General features: G+C 44.2%; 1 protein-coding gene across 2 annotated transcripts in view; it reads right to left on the bottom strand.

Annotated features, from left to right (window-relative positions):
• runx2b (RUNX family transcription factor 2b) overlaps nucleotides 1-22078 on the bottom strand; it is a 41364-nt gene extending 19286 nt beyond the window's left edge. The window contains exons 1-4 of one of the 2 annotated variants that reach the window (XM_080048164.1): nucleotides 21927-22078; nucleotides 21553-21676; nucleotides 3073-3335; nucleotides 1543-1699 (exon numbers count right to left, since the gene is read on the bottom strand). In XM_080048164.1, coding sequence (XP_079904290.1) covers nucleotides 1543-1699; nucleotides 3073-3335; nucleotides 21553-21610 — 478 coding nt within the window. In that variant the 5' untranslated portion in view covers nucleotides 21611-21676; nucleotides 21927-22078. Of the gene's footprint in view, nucleotides 1-1542; nucleotides 1700-3072; nucleotides 3336-4407; nucleotides 4528-21552; nucleotides 21677-21926 lie in introns of those variants that run through there. The other variant, XM_080048165.1, reaches the window with a different exon arrangement.
• Between the last annotated feature and the right edge of the window lie 3238 nt (nucleotides 22079-25316).

Here is a 25316-nt window from a genome sequence, read left to right as displayed (position 1 = left end):
ATACCTGACTCGAGGTGCATGCTGGCGATCCAGAGCCAGTAATGTATGACTAAGTGGGACACCTATAGTGCATCGCCTCTCTGCTTCCCTGCCATCATTGCTGCTGTCATCCTTTACCTGAAATCTAATTTTGGCCGACTGTCAAGCCAATCCTGTATCACTACTACTATACTATTAACCCTAATGTTGTTATCAAAAGTATCTGATTATCCTCTGAATCACCAGCCCCATCCATCCTTTTTGTCATCACACCGCGGCACCATTTCAACTATCAATCCTTGTCCATATCTTTTGTCCGCTCTGTGCATGACTGCTACCTATCTAACATCCTATCAGTTTGCCCCGTTTGTACTTATCTCTGTCATTGCCAGGGTATTCATTTCAGACACCTTGTAGTCTGATCTCCCCTGGCTCCTATGTCACTTCCTGTGACTAGATTCTGTGTCACAGGGAAGGGGGCGCACGCAAGGTCTCCGTGGCAACAAATCCAGCCACCACGCCTCGCCTGCTTTCTATACTTTGTCACCCCTAATCCCCCCCGTCTGCCCCTTTCTCTCTCTGTGACAGCTAAAATAGTGAAGAGAACTGAGAGGAAAAGTCACTGGTGGAGCTGCTGACAGCACTTATCACCATCGACTTAACGTAGGCGACCACTTTCTATGCGACTTGAAGAAAAGGAGAGTCTCTGAGAAAATATTCACCAAACAGGTATGGGAGGGTGAAAGCTTATCGACCGTGCCAAATCTCAAATGGTAATTAAGATGATTTAGTGCCAAATATTCTGGGAATGCCATTTGACCCAATAAAAGTGTGCCTCTGCCTCCTTGCCTGACTGCCTCAGGATATTTGCAGAGTCATCAGCCACGGGGATGACGCACCACCCAACGTAACAATATGCCTGAGTTGAGCGGGGTTATGTCAGGTAAACATTAAGGTTTTTTTTGTTTTTTTTTAAGACTTGTTCCTTGACAACAACATTTTCTTATGCACCAATTGATTTTCTGATGCTCCAAATGATCCAAAGAGTTGTTTCTTAAAGGTGGCGTCAGCGATTCCGGAAAAATGCTTGTTGTCAAAATCACCTTTTATTAAAATCAGCGAATATCGCCTCACGATCCGTTACCCGTCTGTACTGTATGTGCACTGAAAAAAATCCAGTTATCTCTCGTGAGGAGATACCGTATTCACTGATTTTCACAAAAAGTGCATTCTCCTGAATCACTGACTCCACCTTTAAAGGGCAAAATCCCAAGTAGTAGGAAACAGTGGATTTAACAAAAAAGCTTTTTTCTCTCACCTGGCATTCAGAGATAAAAGTTCAATCAAGGACCCTCAGTTTAAAGCAAAGAGAAGAGGGAACCCAATATGATTCACCACTCTGACTTTAGGAGAGGGGGCGGTGGGGATTTGAACCAGGAGTTAGAGATCATTATGTGGTTGCCACGATGGGAATGTGACCACTAATCCACACCACTGAACCTAATAGCTCCTGCTGAGTTGAAGTGGAGCGCAGAGTGTGTGTGTGTTTGTGTCAGGCCTCACCTCTGCCACTGCGGCCCACGAAGCGGAGGTCGTTGAAACGCGCCACTTGGTTCTTCATCACACCTGAGGCGTTCCGCAGCTCGGCAGAGTAGTTCTCATCGTTGCCCGCCATTACTGTGACAACGGTCCCATCAGGTATATCTCCCAGGGCCACCACCTTTTGAGGGGGGAAGAAGGTAAAAGGGGCAAGAAATTTAGGAACCACACAGTGTTAAGGTAATAAGCACAACATATAGTACAGTGTTCATATGTGAAGAAAATTCGAAAAATTATTACAGCTAGAAATTGAAGAAGTTCCCTCAGTTTAAAAGCCAGAAAGCCGTCCATCACCCGGCTAATGTGACAGACTTGTTTTACATCGTACCATCCTCCTCCTCCAAATGGTGTTGATAAAGGGATTTAATTTCACTTCACATCTCAAATGCAGTGTTTCAAACCAAACCGCCGAGGCCTCGTGTTATCATTTAGATTCCTGGATGCAGATGAAAGAGCATGAGCAGGCCTAAGGAGCGGCAGTAATTACAGAGCCGTCGTAGTTATATGAACGCTTAAATAACACATATATTTAGAAAATGTGTCACATTTGATTTGGAGCCAAGGCTTCAGCTACAAATTTCCACTTTGGTGTCTCTTTGATCCGCGCTTTAAATCATATATGCCAAGTAATTAATAGGGTGTTTCCTGTGAATTATCATGGGAGTAAAAAAATAATAATAATATGTCAACATTTCAAAAACTCCTAAAACTCCTAAAAAGCCCAACATTTATGGATAATCAGTCATTGCTGCATGTTAAAATATATATTTTTCTTACTTTGCTTTTCTGCATATTAAAAGTTAATTACAACTTAATTACACTAATTAAGCATAATCATTAAAATAGTGTTTATTATAGTACACAATGCCTAACGCAAAACATGCAGGATAATATATGTAGTGTAATTATGGGAACAATGTTTTTATTGTGGAATTATTCAATGCTGGGAGGGCAATTTTAATAAGGCATAATTATGACAATTATTACCCTGACTGATCACTTACAATATTTTTGTTTTTTTACACAATATGAAAAGAAAGCATTATGATATTTACTTTAATCCATATGTGTTATATCAAACCCTCAACATTTTTTTCTGGCTTTTGATACATTCTGTTTCTTGAATTATTTTCATTTTAAAATAATTTTATTCAAAAAAATATCTGCAAAGTGATATTCAAGACTCACTATTAACAGTGATGTTAATAGACATTTTTTTTTTGTAATTTGTAAACACAATGCACAACAGCATATTTGTCAAAAACTGTGATAAAGAAGTCAAAGGGCCACGAGAGCGAAATGATAAATACAAAATAAATAAATAAATCGCTTGTGGAGCGATATTTAAAGAAAAAACAAGCATTCACTCTTTTTTTTAAATCAAAATTTAACTTAATCAATTAGCAGTTATTCTCACTGTAACACAGAATCCCATCGTGGTCTCTTTCCCTTTATTAAATGTGTGGCGGCACATCACAGAGAGACGGGACTCACCTTGAAGGCGACAGGCAGCGTCTTGTTGCACCGCCAGTGGGAGGGCAGGACGGAGCACAGAAAGTTGGGGCTGTCGGTGCGGACCAGCTCGGCCGGGTGGTCGGCGATGATCTCGGCCATGCTGCGGTTCTCGTGGGGCCGCAGTCTTGGCACTGCCGCCGCTGCGTCCGGCTGCCCCGCTGGAGAGCCGACATCGTTCATCTTCCCTGGGACCGGCTGGAGGCTATTGGACGGCGGACTGAACCTCCGACTGGCGCTGGGATCTACGGGAATTCGCATCACAACAGCGGGGGATTATCAAAAAAGGCACCACAGGCTCCGCAGCTCCTCTGTCTTTCTCCCTCTCACTCAGGGAGATACTCGCTGCAGCTCGACGAACCTCAGCGAGCCTGCCAATGGAAACTGGGACTTCGTGAGCGCCCACCACGATTCAAAAACCCTCTCCACTACAAACTTTAGTGGGCGCCTTCAAACGACATAAAATATACTTCTCCGGCAAGAAACGAAAACAACCCTTGAGAACTTGATGATGTTTTAAATGACAAGCTCTTTTTTCAAACTTTTCGGGGGAAGCTTCCATGCGCCATAACGCAGGCGTAGTAGTTGGTGTGTGGATATAAATAACATCGAGGAGATGTCCGAGCGCCTAATAGGCTATACAATTACAAAAAAAAATGGAACGGTCGACCCAGATGTTCGAAAAAGTTTTTTGTCCGTCTTCCTTTAGATAAATGTCAAAGCGCTGCTCCAGGTGCGTCATTGAAGTCTTTGTGCCAAACTGAAAGGCTCTCTGAAAGCCCGCAGGCTATGTACACACACAAAAAAAGTTTTCAAAGTCAAAGGAATACGCTTCGACAATAACAGAGCTATTTGAAACCCCGCGACGCCTGCAAATTGAACGTAATTTTTCGTACAGTCTCTCGGCCGTGCCGCAGGTTTTGTATAGGGGGTTAAAAATGTTGATGAAATCGGGGGAGGGAAAAAAAATCATCGCCGGTGAGATGAAGGAGGCGGACAAAGTAGAATCCCGTTTTTGTAGCCGTGAATGTGGTTAGTGTTTTGAGGCCGGGGTTTCCCGTGCGCAGGGCTTTTTGTGGTTTATATAGCTCAAGCGCCCCAGCAATTATTGCGCTGATGCGACTCCAACACGTGGTGTCTGGAGTCAGATCCTATCCCTCTGCCATAATCTATCACGCCTATGTGTACGAGCGGACAGGTCTGCGTGTAATGTCTACACCTTCATGGAACACACACCGGGCTATAGCCTACAGTTTGACGCCTTTCCCTATTTGGTCGTTATTCTCATTTAAGAAGTTTCAGCCCCGCTGTACATACCGACATGTTACCGCTCCCCTGGACCATCCGCACGCTCCCAACTCCTCCGTGGATGGTCATTTCCAGTCACTTACGCGCACCAGTCCCGTCAGGCCGTGTTGTGTTACCACTCAGTGTGTCCTGACAATGTGCGCCTCGGAGGAGCTGAGAAGAGAGTTACGGTAGGAGTGAGTGAGTCACCGGAGAGCGGTGAGTCAGGTATAGACGCGCAGGAGTAGAGTTTCACTCTGTCGCAGGGGAGAGCTGTTGTGCAGGTGTACAGGTACAGGCATACTACATCACACGGGATTAAGTTATGTTCATCTACCTGTAAGGCATTTTTTTAAACTATAAAAAGCCAATGTGTAAAAGCACACTCCACAATATGTTGTGCCACATATAGATTTTAGAATTACAATAAATCAGCAATTTCATCACGAGCCTCTCAATGATTTCAATTATGCGTAATTACGCACAACGGACCCAGTGACAAACCGTATGCATATCTCAAAATGGCAATGGAGGGATGTAATTAAGTACATGTACTCAAACACAGCACTCAAATACACATGATGTATTTTTTACTTCCAGAGTATTTCCATTTCATGCTGCTTTATACTTGTACAGAACATTTCATAGGGAAATATTATTATGCCATATACAATCTCATCTGACAACTTTAAAGATTTTACTTACAAAAAGCTTTGATGAGATTAGAAAATATGATGCACTGCTATATATTAGAATAAACAACACTATAATAGAATGAAGTCTTTCTCCATTGACAGTAACATGCTGCTCACATTTCAGTGGACCAGTAATTATACTCCAACAACAAAACATATTTTTCTACAATATGAATACTTTTACTTACTTCTGAAACCAATCTAAAATAAATGATGCCAAAATAATTCAATTGCAAATATAAGCAATCAGAAGCAAGACGGAAACACATAACATATGGACAAAACATTTAATATTTTGACCAATTCCTGTTTTAAAATGGAATCGTTATATTCCCACATATTAACAACTTCCCACAGCGAGCAACACAAATCTGTTTAAATAAAAATAAAATAAAATAATTTGATGCTTTTTATTCTAGAGCTGAAATGGTTTACTCCGAAGTGCTGATTCTCCTCTGGATGTATAAGTCAGTGAGCATGGCCTGCATGCTTGGCCTGCCCCTCCTGTGTCTACTGTAGAGGGCATCATCCACCCTTTGTGAGACTCCATATCTCAGCCTGCTCTCATCACCCACCCCTCCCTCTGCCCCTAATTACCCATCAGTCTCCCAATGAGCCTGTTTTTTTAGTGCCACATCACACAGCAGCATGTATATTGCCACTCTGTGTTCCTTTTTCCATTGCTCCCAAACAAGCTTTTATTACAGAGAGCCTTTAAGACAAAGGCCTTTGATACTTTGGGCCTGTTTTCAAAATAAAAAGGGGACGACTGGGAGGCACACAGCTGTCATGTTATTTGGGTCCCGTCCGGGCGTTTGCAGCTTGTTTTTATGCTGTAAAGTTGCAAATAGTCTTATATACTTTACAATAAGGTTTCTGTGTTGAGAGAGAAAAAAAGAAGCACTAAAGCCTAAAAAAGTCAGTTGAAATAACTTGACTTCTTGAGTTTCATAAGTATGTATGTACGTGGGTGTGCACATGCATACATGTCTGTTGGCATATGTGTGTGTGTGTGTGTGTGTGTGTGTGTGTGTGTGTGTGTGTGTGTGAGGATGTGGGAGGGATATATATAAATATATATATATAAAGCCCGAAAGCACTGACACGCATCTGGCACCTCGTCATGTGGACGGGGAGTAGGAGGAGAAAAAAAAAGAGTGATTGAGTTACACTTCCCCTCTGTGTGCCCCAAACACCAGAAATATGGTTCACATTGTCCAACATTCTCAAAGATCAACTAACAATTCACGGATGGATAAATGTGAATAGTCATAATTAAATCTGTAATAGTGATAAACATGGCCTTGCAGGAACCGTGGAGCCAGTTATTCCAACAAGGTTAAGTTTCAGCTCCGATAATATCACTTTTTCACCGCTGAATACATTTTGGGGTAATGTGGAAAACATCCTTAACGTTGTAGCGGAATTTGATTTAGGAAATGTTAGGGATGAAACAATAACGACCTCTGACTCAATTTCATGCCATCAATTTAATCAGTCTAATCATTTTTAATGCACATGTGTTTTACGATACTGGCTCAAATCTGCACTGGAATATAAATTTGGAGCTGTTTTTTTTGTTTGTTTTTCGTACAGTCTAATCAGTCTTAAATTCTGACTTTTTGCACAACGATATTGTCCCATTGGAGGCAGCGACAGGATGAGCCTCTTGATTTCCTCAGCCTTATCCAAGGCTCCCAAACGCACTCCCACCCCCACACCACTCCCACTCCCCTCAGTGTAGTCGTGACTTAAACCTTGACAAGCTGGGCTCATCAAAGAGTGTTTGTCCCATCTGACTCCGCTTTGCCTCTCCGCTGTACGTCCAGCATCTGTCTTCCAGCTCTCTACAGGATACGGCTCGCGTTCATACAGCAAAGGGTCTGCTGTCTGGCTTTCTTTCAGTCAGAGGTAGGGCGACCTCTCGGTTAAAAAAAAAAAAAAAAACACCGTTTGAAGATCCGAGATGTGAGGGAGACACCAGAGAAGGCGTTAATGTGCCAGAATACGCTTTTCAATCAAAAAAAAAAAAAAAAACTTCAACCGCGTCAGTGTCCTGGATTAAACCCAGCCCCTTAGAAATAAATCCACTTTTGATTAAATGTGAATGCTGGAACTATCAGGCAGCATTGGACTTTTCTGGATATGTGTCCTATATCCCGCTTAGTATTAACAGACTTAATATTATGTAGTAGTATAAAAAGCTGTTGGTTCAGAGTGGCTGCTGCTGCTCGCCTGGTGCACAGCTGGATCGTCTCGCTCGGCTCTGGTATTATTCATCTACTGTGTTACACTGGCTTGGAGTCATTGCACAGTAGGAGAAGTCACTAGCAGTGAAGAACCACAGTATACCACATTGAGCAGGATGTGCGTTCCGTGATTTATGGTAATATTGTATTTCTGCCGCTCAGCTTCAATTATTTGTTTTCAATAAAAATCAAACTCGGCCGACTAATTTTCCTGTCGAGATATCAGGCGTGTAATAAAAAGTTTTCTGTTCTCATTCCCAAAGACTCTGTGAACCGCTAAAATGCACGCACACACGCCGTCCAAATCTGTCTTTTCTCTTGTCTTTTTTTCCCCCGTCTGTAAGTCTGTTGACTTCTTGACATATCTCTTGCTGTTGAACACACACAAAGACCCAACAAACACACACACACACACACACACTCTCAAATACTCCTCACTATGAACACCTCATTACAGAAGATGACCGGACAAACAAAGCTGGGTGTTGAAGCTCAAAAGCACATCGGCAGTCAGGTGTGACAGTTTCGCCAGGACACACCCGGCTGTATGGCACTTCAATTCACTCTTCCTCTCTCCTTTTTCACAAGCACATTCTCTCATCCTTCAGGAGGAAAAGTACAGCCACTTAAGACTCGGGATTAAGGCTACATTTCACAGTGGTGCATTTTTCAAGACACTTAATTATAGCTTTCTAGAGGCGGGCTGTGACGAGGCCCAGGCTCTTTCAGCTCTAACGGGATGTTTCCATGTTTGGCAGGTCACCAGCCAAATGGGTCTGCCAGCTAACCAATCAGCAAAGCCCACCAGGCTCGGCAAAGCAAGGCAGCCAAAGATCCAGTCTGCTAGCCAATCAACCGAACCGACCAGGAGAGCGGTAATGCGGCCGCACAACTACAGTAGCCTGCCCGTCGGTGAGTTAGAATTGGGACTGTTAGCCAAACCAATGGGGCGGTCGATTAGTCAACCAGCAGGCCGACAGCGGAGGAGGATGACGATGGGCAGAAACTTTACTCCTTGTGACCTCATCGACGCAACCTCACAGACTCACATCCACGCCACTGAACCCAGATCACAGCAAAGCCCTCAATGACTGTTTGTCACCGAGTCCGTGACATCACCCTGAACTGTTATAGGACGAGGACGGCACGTTCTGTGGTGTGTGTGTGTGTGTGTGTGTGTGTGTGTATGTCCCCGAGCAACAGTTTTTCACACAGTGCAATCCAAGTCTGGTGTTAGACTTTGAGGTGGCCGGAGGGGCCCGTGCCTATAGAATGAAAGTATTTATTTTCTGAGCAGAGAAAATGAAATGCAGAAAAGATCTGGTCTGATATTTCGCTCTGTTCTTGAAAATGGCAAAGAGAGCAGCATGGAAAGAGATGGAGACATGGAAGGGGCTACTGCCGCTAGCTGCTTGTGGCAGGAGGGTAGAGAAGGAAAGAGGGAGAGAGGGAGAGAGAAAGGGGAGGGAGGGGAGAAGGGGTATAAAGACAATTTCCTCTCTGCTCTTATTGCTTTGACTGTCTGCCGCCTACCGCCTTCATGGAGGTCCCTAATTGAGATCACTTGTACTTAAAAATAGGAACAAAAAAGGAACTTCTGTGGCCTGGAAGATGGAGGGGAGAAAATCAAGCCGTAATATGTGATGAAGGCTGCCATTAAAAGAGTCCCAATGATAGATCAGAGCGACCGGTGCGTAGAGCTGAGAACTCTTTCTCTGTTTGCCAAGGGAGCCTTCAGATGTTGACGTGTCACACACCACCTGCTGTCACGGCCGCTAGATCTGGCCATGTGTAGGAGCGCATTTGTAGCCTTTCTCTGTGTGTATGTGTTTGGGTGTGTGTGTCTCTTTGATGGGGTAGGGTGACAGTGCCCGGGGCTCAGGCCAGAAACATGCCAAAAAGGAGGGAGTTCAGTTTTTCCACTTTTGTATGCGAGTCCCAGTGACAGTTTGTCTTTACATAGCTGCAACAAAATATCTTTACATTCATCAGGCCCAGTTGGCCTCCCCACTCTATGCAGCCTTTGTGTCATTAGCCATGCTATTATTAGCCCTTCACTTCAACTCAGCCGTTCCACCAATCACGCCCTCCCTCGAGCTGCCTTTCCCCAAACTCCGTCCCGGAGCGTCCCCAAGGCGTGCTGGTTTCCCCTCCAAAACCATCTATCACTCAATCAGGTCTGATCGTGCCATTAATCAAACAATGAGCCCCTCTCCTTGGAGACCAGGTTTGAAGGATTGGCTTGAAGGAAACACAGCGTATCCAGGAGTGGTACCGGACTGCGGCTGGGAACAGGAACCCTGTAAAGAGCGTTTTTCTTGGACTGGGACCCTCTGTAGGTGCTAAAGACAATACAGACACTCGGGCTAGGCCAACATTCCACTTTACACTTTTCCCTTCCTCTGTGTATTTCACTGGTCTACTTCCCCTCTGCAAACTAGCCGGCTAGTATCAAAATATTTATAGTACATCTGCAAGACATGCTGTTCTCATGTATCCAGGACCGTTTAGCCCCTGTGTTCATTATGCGAGGTAAAACTAATACCAGATTTATAGGGGGCGATTTCTCCTCGGTTCCCCCCCTTGTCCATGTCGTAGGATTGAGGATGATTTATGTGAGGGTAAGGAGGCACAGGCGGAATAGATAGAGTGACTATACGCGGCGGCCCAGACTAGCACTCGCAGGGGGCCTATCGGCTATCACTCGCCCGTTTCCACTGCTCCCGTTTCGGGACCGGCGGAAGGCGAGCGGCCGCTGGAGGGGAAAGGAAGGTGACGGGTGGTAAGGATGTATGCATGTATATGCTTGGGAGCAGGGGGTGGAGGAATGTCCAGGTGCACTCGGTCCAAGTCAATGTAAGGAGCTGCAGAGGAGGGCCAGATGGAGGGAGAAAAGGGTCCGTTATGGATGCTCAATTGCACACAGACATAAACATAGACGCTCTAACCCCTGCCTTGCAATGTACAATATACATTTTTTGTTATGGAGCGTTTAAATGTATTAAATATACTATCTGTTTCGCCCTGGTAGCCGAATGGTGACTGTGCATGCCGTATAATCGCAACGTCGCTGGTTCGATTCCAGCCGGGCAACCTTTGTTGCATGTCATTCCTCCCCCTCTCTCCCCATGTTTCCAGTCTATCTATAGCTATTCTGGAGGATGCATGTTGTCAAAATCAGTGAATATCTCCTTATGATCCGTAGCTTCATGACAGGCAGCGGATCGTGAGGAGATTTTCACTAATTCTGACAAAAAGTGACTTCAACAACAAGTGCTTCCAGAATCGCTGACTTCACCTTTAAAAGGCGAGAAAGACAGAAAAAACATACAGTATAGGCTATTACTTGTTTGGCTTGGCCACCTTTACAGACGGGGTATCATGTATTTAACTGACAGCAAGTTAGCCAGTATCGAAAGCCTTATGGGCATTGCTTTGCTACTACATTTCTGGGGGGTAATCAAAGTCAAAACTGTCAGCAAGTAAGTCAGTTTTGTCCAGCACTGAGACAACAGCCAATCAGATAAACAGGAAATGAAAGTACAGCGCTGAGCAGGGACCGCATGCAGCCGCAGCACTGGGCGTGCAACAAGCAACAGCACTCAACTTCCGAGAGTTTGGATGTGGCTCTCCTTTTTCATTTTGCTGATCTCTAGCTGATCTCAGTCCAGCTCGGAGACGCTCCAAAAACACTGAGCCTGAACTCTGCAACCCGGAGCCATACATGCTAGATTGAATTCCAAACCATTTAGACGTCAAAATGGCCCCAGCAAGCCCCTGCTTGTGAAATGTTGGGAGAGGACTTACATGTAGCATCCAATGCTCTTGCGTGCCGAATGAGTTAACCAATGAAGCTGAGTGTCACCGCTGATGCAGCGCACTCAGTGATGAGCCTTTGCCGAAAAAACCTTAGCCTGTAATTACACTGAGCCTATTAGGCTACTGGTCAGAAATGACTCACAACAAGGTGGGGGTGTAGGGGGGGATGGAGTTTACTTTCATAGCCTCCAGCCTGAGATGTCTTCAGACAAAATCAATTCCAGTCATCTTTGGAAAAATGGGTTCTATGAAAGAAAACATCATGAATGTTCAGGGGAAAACATGATTTCACAGTAGATAGATGACTATTGTCTGATTATGACCCATGACCCTGTATTTTCCACAGAAACTCTTCGCAGACACTTCCCGGTTATTCCAGGACAGGGCCTTTTCATGTCTTGTCTGCTCTGCCCCTAGCCGAGAATCGAAAGACGCCAGCTTTATTGCGCCTAAATGGAGTCCTGAGGCTCATCGACTGCTGGGTCTCAAGGGGCACATCAATTACATTGTGAAATGCTGTCCTTTAAACACAATCTATTCTGTGGTGTTGCATTATAGCGAAGCTGAGAATTTGAACGTCACACACATAAAAAATCCCACTCTGGCAACAGGGCTGTTGGGATGTGGTCTCCGGCTGACAATTAAATTGTCCGCTTGGAATATGCTGTCACTCTGGAAGCATGAGATTTATGGCGAATAATTTCGCGAGAACTGATCAACTTAAATGTTTTAACTGGATTTTATGGTGTCATAGATCACTCTAATATGTTTGCATATCCTCCGCAGAATGTGGAAACTGTCCCCAGTAGTTGCGGAACCCATTTACAGACAATTAAAGAAGCTCTCCGACAATCCAGCTTCTTCAAACTGAGCCATTGGTGAAAATATTTCCTGAACCAAACTTGTGCTCCTTCGCCACTTTCCTGCAAAGATATTCAACACTTAACAAGCTATATTACATAGCTCTCTGAAAACGTCTCTCAGGGTAAGCAGAGCAGCTTTTACCAGTAAAGAAAACTCAAAATGGCAATACAGGTACACAGGGTTAAAAGCTGTAAAAATTAAACCCATGTTTACATTTCAAGAGATTCTTTTTCATCAGTAATTGCCTCACACTGTGAGCCTGATGATCGGGTAATATTTATGATGGGCCCTCAGGGCCTGTTTCCCTCGCAGTCTCTCTTATGTCTATAAAATCTTTTACCCTTGGCTCAGCTGCTCAGCGCAGAAAAGGTCCCATTAGAACCTGATGGTATATCTGCTTTTAAAGTGTGCCTCTGAAGCTTATGTGAACATATGCATGTGATGTGGGTGGGTGGGTGGGTGCGCACAGTATGTGCGTGTGTATGTTTATGTGTATGTGTGTGTGTGTGTGTGTAGCAGTAGAGGGGCTGGCTCTAAGACTTTGGTTAACCGGACTATAATTTGGAGGCCCAGTGAAGACTCCCAGCAGCATCTCACTGTTTGTTTACCAGAGAGACCAACTCTACTGTTTCTGCTGCATCTGCAGGGTCCTGCAGGAAAAGGGCGTGTGTCTCTGTCTGGCTGTGTGTGCACGTCTGTGTTAGTGTATGTGCAATCATGTGTGTAATGCATGTGAAAGTGACATTTTGTACAATAGGCAAAGACAGAATTGTCTGTGGCCATTTGAACTATAACATTTCCTGAAATGAACATATGTTATAGCCCGCTTTTCTTTTTTTGAAAGGGAACCAGTGCTTCTTATTAAGCTGAAAAAGTCAGACATCCCTCATTCTCGTATTGTTTCCTCATACACCTTTAAGCTAGAGTAAATCAGGGCTACAATACACAAACCCCACCACCCTCTCTTGCCTGAAATGGTAGCGTTGTCATGAATAAGAAAACAATAAGAGCCCAACTTCACAGAGCAACACCCTCACATTAAAAATGGTTTGTCAGCAAAAAATATTTTTGTTTGTACCGGGAGTAATTCTCCAGAGACTTAACTGCTCGCTTTTTGTCCCGATTGGGCTTTTTTTTCAATTTTTTTTTCTTTACCCCAATCTTCCTCCCAAGCAGGAATGAAGAGAAAACAATGCAATTCAAAAGACCGGAGCTCCCAGCCTGTCATTTAGCTGTAACTTTGAATTGTCTTTGCTCCGTGTGAGCTGTTTTCTTTCACACAAACACACACACACACACACACACACACACACACACACACACACACACACACACACACACACACACACACACACACACACACACACACACACACACACACACACACACACACACACACACACACACTGACAGACAGACAGAATTATTCAGCATCCTAAAATTTCAACACGAGAGAGGAGGAAAGACAGGGGAGGAGAGGAACGTTCAAAATATCACTCTAATAAAATATTCCTGCTCCTCTGGGATCCTCCTTTGCTCATTCAGCATCAGACGAATTGAAGTGGAAAAGGCCTGTTATTGGTCTCCGTCCAAAAAAGGAAAGCGAGAGAAAAGAGAGAGAGAGAGAAAGAGAGACCTATTTCCTAAGACAGAAAATAGAATGAACAGCGCAACAGTTGACGGAAAACTTTTAACTGCGACAACAAAATGAACTACAGACGACAGTAAGAGGGCAGCCGTCTGGATGAGTGACAGGATTCAACACCAGACTGAAAAAGCCTAGCTCCGGTGAAGATCAGACAATGTGTATGTATGTACGTAGGCTTTGATCAGACAGAGCTGCTTGTCGGAGCAGTATGATTGGACTGAATACGTGTAAACTGGAACAGCTCAGGGAATCGACATTAAACACACCAGCTACAAGTTCTCAAAAAGGTGCCAGCGTCAGTCGCAGGAAAAAAGAGCTTTGAAAACAACCTGAAATGTAATGTAGGGGGATTTTCTTTTTCTTCAGTTTTTTCTAACATTGCTTCACAAGCAGAAATTGTCCGAAAACTTTTCTCTTTCTTTTTTTTTTCAAAGCGAGAGCTGTGCAGAGTTCTGAGAATATGCAGCAGAGTTGTAGGACACACAAAAAAGAAAAAAACTCAATGGTAACTCTATTATTTTAACCCCCGTCTTGAAATTATAATAAGTGTATTAACACCTAACCCGTGTACAACGCACCATTATGTTTCAAAGAGATGCAAGGACATTTGTCAACAACTATAATTCCTCCTACAGTTTGACAATACACTATGACACAACTGAAATAAACAAAATGTATCTTTACATGAAATAATTGTGATTCTTCTTCTTATTAGTATTATAATTGTTCCCAAACACATTCATAAAGACTTCAATCTCCTTATCTGCTTAAAACTTCACTAGAGTGTGTTATCTCTGCTATTCTGTCTTTTACGTTTTTATATGCAGCCTGTAAATGTTTAATTGGTAGGTCTAAAGAAATGTTAACATGTGACCTCTTAAATTCTTAATGCCAGTAATTTTGCATGCCTGTTTTCCCCCCTTTTAATATATTTTTTTCCTTCTTTTCTCTTTCTATCTCTCTCTCTTGTCCCCGGAGACTTGTCAATATCAGCAACACACACTATTCAAAGTTCAAAGACTAGCATCCCACTGCACACACCTACACACACTGTCCTGGCCCCTTTTGTGTCCCTTGGGCATATTAAATTTCAGTGTCTGAGCGGGTCTCGCTTGAATATGTCTCTGTATGTGTGTGTGTGTGTGTGTGTGTGTGTGTGTGTGTGTGTGTGTGTGTGTGTGTGTGTGTGTGTGTGTGTGTGTGTGTGTGTGTGTGTGTGTGTGTGTGCGTGTGTGTGTGTGTATTTGTATGTGTGTGTGTGTATGTGTATGTGTATGTGTTCCACAGGTGGCTTTGTTGGTGACTCTGTTCTGATTATTGCGGTGTGACCAAAGCCTTGACGCCTCGTTGCATTTGTCATCCCCCTTTTTCCTGAAAGCGTGCGTGGGAGGGGGAGGATGGAGGGAGGGCAGGCCATAAAGGGAAGGTGAAGGAAAGGCAAGACGGAAGAAGAAAAGTAGGGGACATGATGGTAAATGGCCACCCCCGCGGTGCCATATGGGAGGTGGTTTGAACGAGCCGGCCCTGTGTTGCTCTAACTGGAGCAAACTGTCAGTTGACATTTTATGTTGTTTATCTTGTTTTAATGCATTGTTTAGTGTCCGCTTCGGTTGGTGAGCCAAAGGCAAAATTTCCACCTTGATGGACAATAAAGATTTTATTCTATTTATTTCGTATCGCACACACACAGACACACACACACACACACACACACACACACACACACACACACACACACACACACACACACACACACACACACGTACACACTCAGGGTCCTTCCGGGTTGTCAGATCACCAAACAAGGCTTGTGTGGGCGTTGCCGAGTGGGTGGGCACTTTGATTTCAGGTGTATTTGATCTGTTCTGTTCACACCTCTGCACTGGCAGGGGGCCCACTGTGTGGGCAGGTAATTTGAGCAAATTAGGAGATGGGGCCTGTGTGTTATTAATGACACCCCATACCTTCCACTGCACGTCCACCTATTGTTCCCCTGGCTGCACACACACGCCTTTCTTTTCTTCCGCTCCCGAGTCCCCCCGGTCCCATCTGCGCCTCCTGCTCAAACACCCACCCTCTGCTCTGCCCCCCTCTGAAGACAACAGTGAATGAACACACACACACACACACACACACACACACACACACACACACACACACACACACACACACACACACACACACACACACACACACACACACACACACACAGTGCATATGGGATGGGGGTGGCAGGAGGGGAGGGGAGGGGGGGATTGGTTCCAGGTGCCAGTTTGAGTGAGAGCATTAATCAAGCAGACAGATCTTCCTGTCACATACACCTTTAGCCCAAGTGTGCACAGACTTGCACACACACTCACACACACACACACACACACACACACTCACACACACTCACACACTCACACACACACACACACACACACACACACACACACACACACACACACACACACACACACACACACACACACACACAATATACTGTACATTATCGATACATTCTTTTCAGCACCATATTTGAAGTACAGTAGTAACTACAGTACAGACACTTTCGTCACTTTTTGACTTTGCTACAGTCCATAATACCAAACCTTTAAAAACTATTTCTTCACAAGTGTTTTCGAAATGCATGCGAGTGACAAATGCTTCTGACTTGTGAGAAAGAGATCAGGGATACTGTCTGAAGACACAATGTAACGAGGTGAAAAGCTTCTCTGACCTGCATCCAAGCCATTGATCATAGTCAGGGCTCCACTACTATATGCTCATCTTGTTTCACCTTCTCCCTGTAAATGAAGCAAAATACTACCCTACTGCTCTGGCGGTCCACGGTATGTCACCCCCTCTTACAGTATACACAGGCTATGGTCACCTCACATAAATAATCAGAATTGCTTAAAAAAAATATATGGCTAACACGTCCACCCCGCGCTGCTCTTTTCATGACCCGTTGGTAAGCAGGTTTATATATTTGGGAGTTTGGCCTGAGTCAGAGGGGATACCGCATTCCTCTAAGATTAAACTAACAAGGGGAAAAACCTGCCCTTTACTCGGTGTGGGTGCAGAACAGGTAAGGCCTTGTGTAGGTGCCGTGGCCACGCTTTCACTCACGTCGTTAGGGGCTGAACCCAAACATCCAGGAGGCTCGACACTCCATATTTCCCCCTTATAGAAACACGGAGCGGGGAAGCGAAGCCGCCTCGGCCTTTTTCTCAGGAAAGTGAGGGGGAACGCTAAACAATACCGTTCAGGTTTCCTGCGGTTTGCTGTATCAGCTCCACTTCAAGCCATCTTCCGAGGTTAAGTAACCCAAATAAAACATGCATGCTCGAACCAAAAGAGAGAACAGAAAGGACATGACACGCGGAGAGCAGAGTAAAGAAGGTAAACTGTAAGAATCTGAGTTATAATACTGGTGTTCTGTTTCATTAGGGTGAACCGGTTCCAAGATAGACCAATTTTAAAAGTGTTAGGTAGTTACTTCCTCTCTGAGGGCTTATATCGGATAACGGTAATTCACCCAGCATGAATTGAAATGGATGAAGGGCTTCGGGATCCTGTTAAGTGTGAAAATAGCACAGCGCTGCATTAAAAGCTTCACTGGCTAACGCAATGGCATTAAGCTACCTGGTAATTATGGCACATTCAAAAATGATAGCGATGCGTGCTGTGGGCGAAAGTTTGCAGAGCTTTCCAAAAAAAAAAAACACAACCAATTTGGCGAGCGTATAGAATAAACACGGCAGAAACATTTGTGTTGATTTATGTGGAAAGAAAGCAAGAGATGTTAGCACTCAAGGCGTTTAACAAATCGGCTTTATCCCTCCTTGCGATAAGATTGTTTTTGAGGCCATTATCAGCACTTTGAAAAGGCAGAAACCTGCAGTAAGCACAGTCCACTGGCAGGTTGCCTTGTCATAACAGTATAATTACCCCCCCAGCTACTGAATATGGGGATAAAAGAAGAGATAATACACAATGCCTTGGGAGTATTTACACTGAACACTCCAGTTTGTTGTTGCAGTCTCCCTATTACAGGAGTGAATGTAACTTCACTCTGCAGCAAAACTCCTTTTCTCACGTGTTTCTCACAACTCCTTGCAGCTTAATGTGGATGGAGGAGAGGTAGATATCGCACATGTCTGTTGTCTGGTCCGGGCAGACTCTGAACTACAAGGCGTGACGGTTCAGTAGAGAAAATGCCTCACAGTCAGGCTTTCTACTGTTTTGTGATAAAAGGCGGCACTCAAAGATTCATTGATTGAATCCCTCCCCATCACACACACATCCATGGCTTAAAAAAAAACAATGGAATGGAAATACTTTGAGAAATTCAAAGAAAAACAACTTTCTCCTCAACTTTCACATCAACAGTGAGTAAGACGTGTTTAAGGTCATTCAAATCACAGGTTACAGTGTTCCCATGACGCTCTCATTTAGACGTAATAACTGCCTGCAGCCTATTTTGGGCCATAATTAACCCACCATTCACTGTTAGTACATGAGTGAAAATACAAACCAATTAATCTATCTTTGATTAAACATAGATCACATTAACACTGCACCTCTCTGATTACCCTCGGGAATTATGTAGACTAATGTGAGCCTCCAACACTAATACGTCCTAATAGCTGGCGCAGCGTGCAAATACACACACACAGCACCATTTTACTCCGTCAATATGACCCTGCTGGGATTAAATAACATGTTTGCCTCGGAGGTACAATTAAGCATCGCTAAATAGAGTTCCTTTGAGCCTGGAGTTAAGGGAAGAGTCTTCCCCTGCACAGTAGCAGCCAGTGAAGCGCTCAGATTTTTCCCCCCGGCTCTTTCAAATTACCTATTGATGAGTGGGCTTCACGTCTCTGCCTGACTGGGTGGGGTGAGGGGGAGAGGGAGGATGTCTGGTTCACTTTTAAGATGTCTCCAAGAAGCAGGCCTGTGGTTAGATCTAAGGCAACACTTATGCAACAGAAGCTGCCTTTTTCAAATACATATACGGTTTCCCTGCAAATTATCTGAGATTTTCTTTGGGGAAAGTTTTCCGCCCGGAGTCTTCAGATATTTACCCACATCGCCCCGTTCCTCTTTTGATCGTGTTGATTTGGGTCCGTCTATGTAAGCATTTTTTCCCCTCTCTCTCGCTACTGCGACTGCAGAATTTTTACTGAACGATAATTGCTCCCATGACTTAATTGTCTATATGTAATTAAGTTTGTAATAGAGAAAATAGGCCCTAAAACGTTCCCAAGAGAGGCATGGTGGTTGAGTGGGTGCCACACATGTTGAAGATTACTCTGCCCTCCCCATCTGATGTGCCTGTCGGAGGAGTTATATATATAAAAAATGTATCTGAGGCAATTAAATTAAAATTGCTTGATGTAAATGCCAAGACAAATTTTAATGAGCCCCCTTTTCTCAATTTGGAGTATTTGCCCACTCCCTAAAGTCGGCTCAATTTATCGCTGGGAACGCACGCTCAGTGTGAATTAAAAATGTCCCTTAATACAAGTCGACAGACGGGATGGAGTAATGAGGCTCTCTAACTAACAAAACAATATTGTGTAACTTGTGTTCCCAGCAAACTGGCTGACGCCGGACAAAATGATCCAGAAGAGACATGGCAGCAAGAGAACTTGAAGAGAATATATAAAAAATCAAAAAGGCTTGAACTCAGTCATATCATGTTTTTGTCCACCAAATTGACTGAAGTTGGGAGGAAAAGGCCATTTAATCCATAAACGTCACAGCAAAGATTAACCGAAATAATTATGACATATAAATCAATGTGACAAATTATGTCTAAAATTTCACTCTAGTTCAGTCTGATTAATACCCCAAATCAAAGTCAATTTCACTAGATTTAGGATTTTTTTCCCCCGTCTGACCAAAAACAAAAATGTTTACGACGCCGATCCTAATTGTAGCCAGCTCTGAAAACCCTACAGTAGACTACATTTATTCATTTTTTTTAGTGAAATATAAATACAACAGAAAGCACTGGTGGTCTTGCAAAAATCACACTGCACTGTCAAGGGGACTTTTTGTGGTTGCACTGACAGATTTACTGCCCAGATGTTCATAAACAGGGGCGACACCAATGAGCCGCGGCGCAATATCTACAACACTTTTCTACGGGGGAAATCGATCGGTGCTCATCTTTCCCCTATGACATCCTACCACCTGAACATCTGCTCCCTCTCTCTCTCTCTCTCTTCCTCTCTCTCTCTCTCTGCCCTCTGCTGCAACATGCTTTCAATTTCCTGCGGCGCTGCTCCTCTCTCTCGCGGGCCGACCCCAGAGACACACGAGGGGTCAGGGGTTAACATGGTAATAGGTGGTGGTGATTGGTGGAGGACGCTCACTCTCTCTCCCCGGCTTTCAGAGTGTATTAGGAGCCACCGTGCTTCTGTGTGGAGAGCCCCATAAGAAACAGCTGTGTCTGACCACGGAGCAACTTCTTAAAAAACATCTTTTAAACATTTGATTTGGACATAGGAGCGGAAGGCTATGGACCAAAACGGAGAGAGAGAGAGAGAGAAAGAGAGAGAAAGAGAGGCAAAGAGAGAGAGAGAAAAAGAGAGGGTGGTTGAGGGGGGGGGGTGATATTAAGCTGAGCCTGTCTATTTCTAGTGTCGCACGGGGGGATTGGATCTGTTTGTTTAAAATTTGAGAATTCATCTGGTAAACCTAAAACATCATTTATTTTGTTGATTAAATTAGACTGTGTAAAGAAGCTGTCACAATAGGATACAGCAAAGCCAAAACAAAGGCCACAGTGCAGACTGGAGTGCCCAAAGTTGGCCTTCACAGGTTATTGAAAATCATAAAGTTGATGCTGCTACTGTTCCCGGGTCTAGAGTTTGTGTGGTCTTATTTTTTTTATAGATCCACTCTGGCGGCACCGCGGCTATACGATTGGACAAATGAAACACGGATGAATGTGCGGAATAAATTGATTTGAAAAGGCAAATTGTGCACTTAGTTGAAATCATAAATATTTGTTAAACCAATCAGGACTTTATTAAAGACACAAAAGCATAAATGAGCTTTTAAGTTATTTGAGGAGATGAAATAAGTCTTGGTTAATTGATCACATCAGGCTCGAAATGAATTATTTTAACTTTAAATTCCAAATGTATACAATGGATACTCCATGGATTAACTTTTGGTCCAAAGTGGATTCAAATGCGGCAGAAACCTCGGCTGATTAATGGAACGACAGCAGCACGACCGAAACAATTTCAGGAAGCGATTACAGAACCTTTTCTTGGCAAACTAATCAATACTTTCCCCCCAGTGTGCGCAACGGAGACACCCAACACACACAACCCTAGTAATCCCCACATCTTGTTCCAATGCTCGACTGTAAACTCTCTTCTGTTTACGTTTGTCAAAAATATCACCCGTGCTTTTGTTTTTGGTTCCGCAATGGCATCGCTTTGTAAATCTGAGGCTATGTTGCACAAACATGTCATCTGCCCCTTTCAGAAATATTTATAAACATCGCGTAGAGTAAATACTGGAATCTCTAAATGCAGAGGTTTTGTTTTTTTCTTTTTTTGTGTGTGTCTGTGGATTTGCACACCACAAAAAGCCTTGATGATTGTAGGGTCTCTCTTCCACCACAAACTGCTTGGACCTTGGTAGCTGGGTCCTCGATGACCTCAGCTGATCCCCCCCCCCCCCCATCCATCCACTCAAACTGGACCCAAATCCTTCAAATGACATCCAAGAAAACTTACCCTCTTTACCCAAAACCCCTTGATGCCCCCCCCCCCCACCACCACCAATCCAAAACCTCAACACCTGAACCCAAGTCCTTCCCGTGACCCGAGCCCCCTTAACCCATCTCATCTCCACACAACAGCAAAGCAGCAAAAGAGCAAGTACTCACCCCAGAAGAAGTTTTGTTGACATGGTGTCACTGTGCTGAAAAGGCTGTTAGATGCCATGGCTGCTTCTGGTCACAGCAAGCCCCACTTTTGTTCCTCTGCGGTTTCCGTGACCCCTGACACGTCCTAAACCAAGAGCACGCAGCATGTCATGAAGGGGAAAAAAATGGAAAAGCCATCCACACAAGACATGCTTTTTCAACGTATCAACTATTCGGATGACCACAAGTAACGACCAGGTTTGGTTTTATGAAGAGAGAAGAAGAAAAAAAAAAAAAAGAGAAAGAAAAATTGCAGAGGCAAATATCGCCTCTGCGGATAGATCAGATGGTGTCGGACTTGCTTGCTTGGCGAGTGTGGTTGGAAACGTACTTACTCGCTTAGCGCCGTCCCTGTGACTGGTGCTGGCCCGCGACGATTAACCATTTACACTCCAGGTCGCCCTCAAAACACCAACCTCCGGAGCCGCACGTCTGTGGTTCTGTGGTTGTTTGGGAAGGCAATGCAGAGCCCTCACACAACCCAAAAGGCACCAGCTTTAAAACTCGTCTCTTTCCTGCCCTCCATGTGCCGTCACTGGAGAGCCTGGGTCACATGGCCTTGTGACGTCATCACGGCACAGCAGTCGACTAGGACAGCCTACCGTTTGTGGCTTTCGTCCCTATCCTCTCCTCCGAAACTTTTTTCTCTTCCTCCTCTCCTCTCCGGCTCCCCTCCTTTCTCTCTCTTTACGCGTGGTACGGCAGCGTTTGCAGTCACTCTGGGGGATGGGGCTCTGATGCTCCCATGAGTCAGGAGGCTTCAGTGGGGGGCCAGCTTGTTCAACCAGCCCTCAGCCTCTTCAGCATATGGGAAACAGCGCTGCTCTCACTTGCTTTGCTCTCCCTTCACTCTTTCATCCCCCCTCCTTCTCTCTCTCTCTCTCTCTTTCTATGCCTCTCCCTCTCTCACACACTCTTGACTCCGCTGCTCCTTCCCTCAACTCCTTTAGCAGGCGGCTGACTGTGCTGTGTTACTCCCGTCTGCCTCTGAGCAGGGAGAGCTGAGCTTGGTAGGAGTTGAGGGTGTGAGTGAAGAGCCAAAGGCTGGCTGGCTGGCTGGCTGGCTGGCTTACTCTGGGTGTGAGACTGGGTGTGTATGTGTGGCTGAGTGTGTGTGTGTGTGTGTGTGTGTGTGAGAGAGAGAGAGTGTGTGAGTGTGTGTGTGTGTACATGTACAGCAGTTAGAACGGGGGAAAATGTAGAGAGACAGAAAGGCTGGGTCAGAGTGAGTGTGTGAGCAGAAAGCGGAGGTGGTGTGAAACTACTTATTCACAGAGGAGTGTGTCTGAAGAGTCACTTTCTTGGCAGCCTGGGTTTGCCTTCTTTCTCCAAGTTGTTTCTTCTCCGCCCCCCCCCCCCCCCCTTATGGTGCTGTGTCAGAGACAGTAGTCATGTTATTGTGTTATTACTCCCATATATAGTGTGAGTGGTTGTGTGTGTGCATACACATGTGCGCATGCAGGCCTGTCCTGAGCTTTGATTTGATCTCATAGAAGCGACAGACGTGGGCGATTCCTGTAAGAGGCCGTAAATCATGGCCACCTGTCCTCTGTGTGAAAGAGATGCCTTCTGATGGTCTCGCTAACACTTGGGAGAAATACACACAAACGCAAACGCACAAACGTACACACACACATACACAAAAACACGGACAGGAGAAGAAGAATGGCCTGCCAACATCATGTGGAGTTGCGCGGACAGCTCATGACAATCCACACACACATGCACGCACGCACGCACGCACGCGCACACACACACACACACACACACACACACACACACACAAGGATTCCCACACACGCAGTACACACCCCCACGCGTCACGGCTCGTCTTTGATCAGCGATCATAGGTGTTTGTTTCAACAGATCAAACACGCGGACGGGCTGTTAGTACAGCAGATGAGGAATGTGTGGTATGAAGCTGGGAGTTCAGTCAGGTTCGAGTATCATAGTCAACTTGTCACTTTGCTTGTGGGCAAGATGACTAAGCAGCAGCAAAGAGAGCAATAGCACCTCAGGCTTGTTTCTAATGAGTTTTTTAGTGCCATTGGGAACTCCCTTGTAATGAGTGAATTGCATATACTGTATCTTTCACTTTTTCTTTTTCATTACAGCCTGTTACTTAAAGGGGTGGTTCATCCAAATTAACAAAACATTTTACTCACTAACAACTTGGTTGTATGCAGCCATGCAGGTAGTTTTAGTTTAATGTACCACAGGTTTTTTGAGATATTATTTTTTGAAATTTGTACCCACACAGTTCACACTTTGTTATCAAATTTTTCGCATAGATTTTTTTCCTTAAATCTGGAGCAAACCAAACAAACAATCTAACCCTCGGCTCTATTACATTGAGGTGGCAGCAGAAATGTTGGGCACATATCTCAAAACCTGTTCAAATAAAACAAAAACCAAGGCCCGATACCACAAGAGGTAAGAGATATCATATGATATGTTTTTTTATCTATTCATTAATTTAAACTGATAGATTCTCAACTATCCAAATTCTAATTTTCTAATAATAATAATTCTAACAAAGATACACAGACTTTTTTGTTGTTACAGCTATGTAGTACATCACAGCTCTGATTCAAATAAAATAAATCTAAATCAATGTTGGACATTTTATTTCACTAAATCCATAAAATTTGAGCTATAGATATGAAAAATAAAAACATTTGTCAGAGTAATTAAGTGATAACAGAGCAAGACAACCTACCACGGCAGATGTCTGAATGCTAAAACTAAACATGTTGTCATGATCTGGCATCAGAGTCGAATCCCTGTTATTTATTTCAAATCTTAATGACCTTAACAGAGTGCTAGAAGAAAAAAAGTGAATAAAATGAAATAGAAAAATCCCCCCCTCAAATTCCACGGCACAAGAGCATTTCCACAAGTCCTTGCCGACTACCTTATTTTTGTGCAGTGAAACATTTTCCTTGGCTTGGCGCTTTGTAAATATTTGCTGTCTAAAACAAGAACATGCCTCTTGAGTTGCAGCGCATGTTACAGAATCCTCAGGGAAGGGGCTACTCAGATGCTGCAGGCACACTAAACATCACAGAAGGGACGCACTACAGTACCTGTACTTCAATTCACAGATGTAAATTCATCATGTCACCCATGAAGCTAAATGCACTCAAACTATAGTCTTCCTTAATAATTGTTAGATTATATGTTTTGGATCACCAGGCTGCAAGCACATAATGATTTTGTTTGGTACTGGATACTGATCTTTCAAGAATAATATTTAAGGGTCAGTATAAACATTTTAAGGTTATTGCGAGTGGATGCCTTGCTGTCAGAAACATTCAACTTTAGGACACAGTGCTACACCGCTGTGAGTTGCACTGAGTACATTACACACAATTTGACAGGAATATAATTTGCACATCCTGATTGCATCTGAAATACTACATGAAAAAATACAGCGTCAACGTCCAACCCGACTTGAGACGTTACCCGTGGCAGGACGGGTAACTTCTTGGGTGGCATGGCATTGAGATAAACAACCTTTATGGTTTCAAATCTGCGCCATGATGATGTTGTAGTCTCGGATATCTTTGCATGAATTTTCTAAGAATATGCAAGCGATGGATGATGTTTTCCCTAGATACAGTCGCAAAGCTTAGATAAAGTTGGCCAAATATTGTTTTACTTCCACTACTTACGGTAAGGTCAGCGGTTCACCCACCTTAAGAAAACCACAACAGAACCCCTTT

The sequence above is a fragment of the Ammodytes marinus genome, assembly GCF_949987685.1.
Source record: "Ammodytes marinus genome assembly, chromosome: 19".
NCBI lineage: Eukaryota > Metazoa > Chordata > Actinopteri > Uranoscopiformes > Ammodytidae > Ammodytes > Ammodytes marinus.
This window is presented reverse-complemented; position numbering and strand designations above follow the sequence as displayed.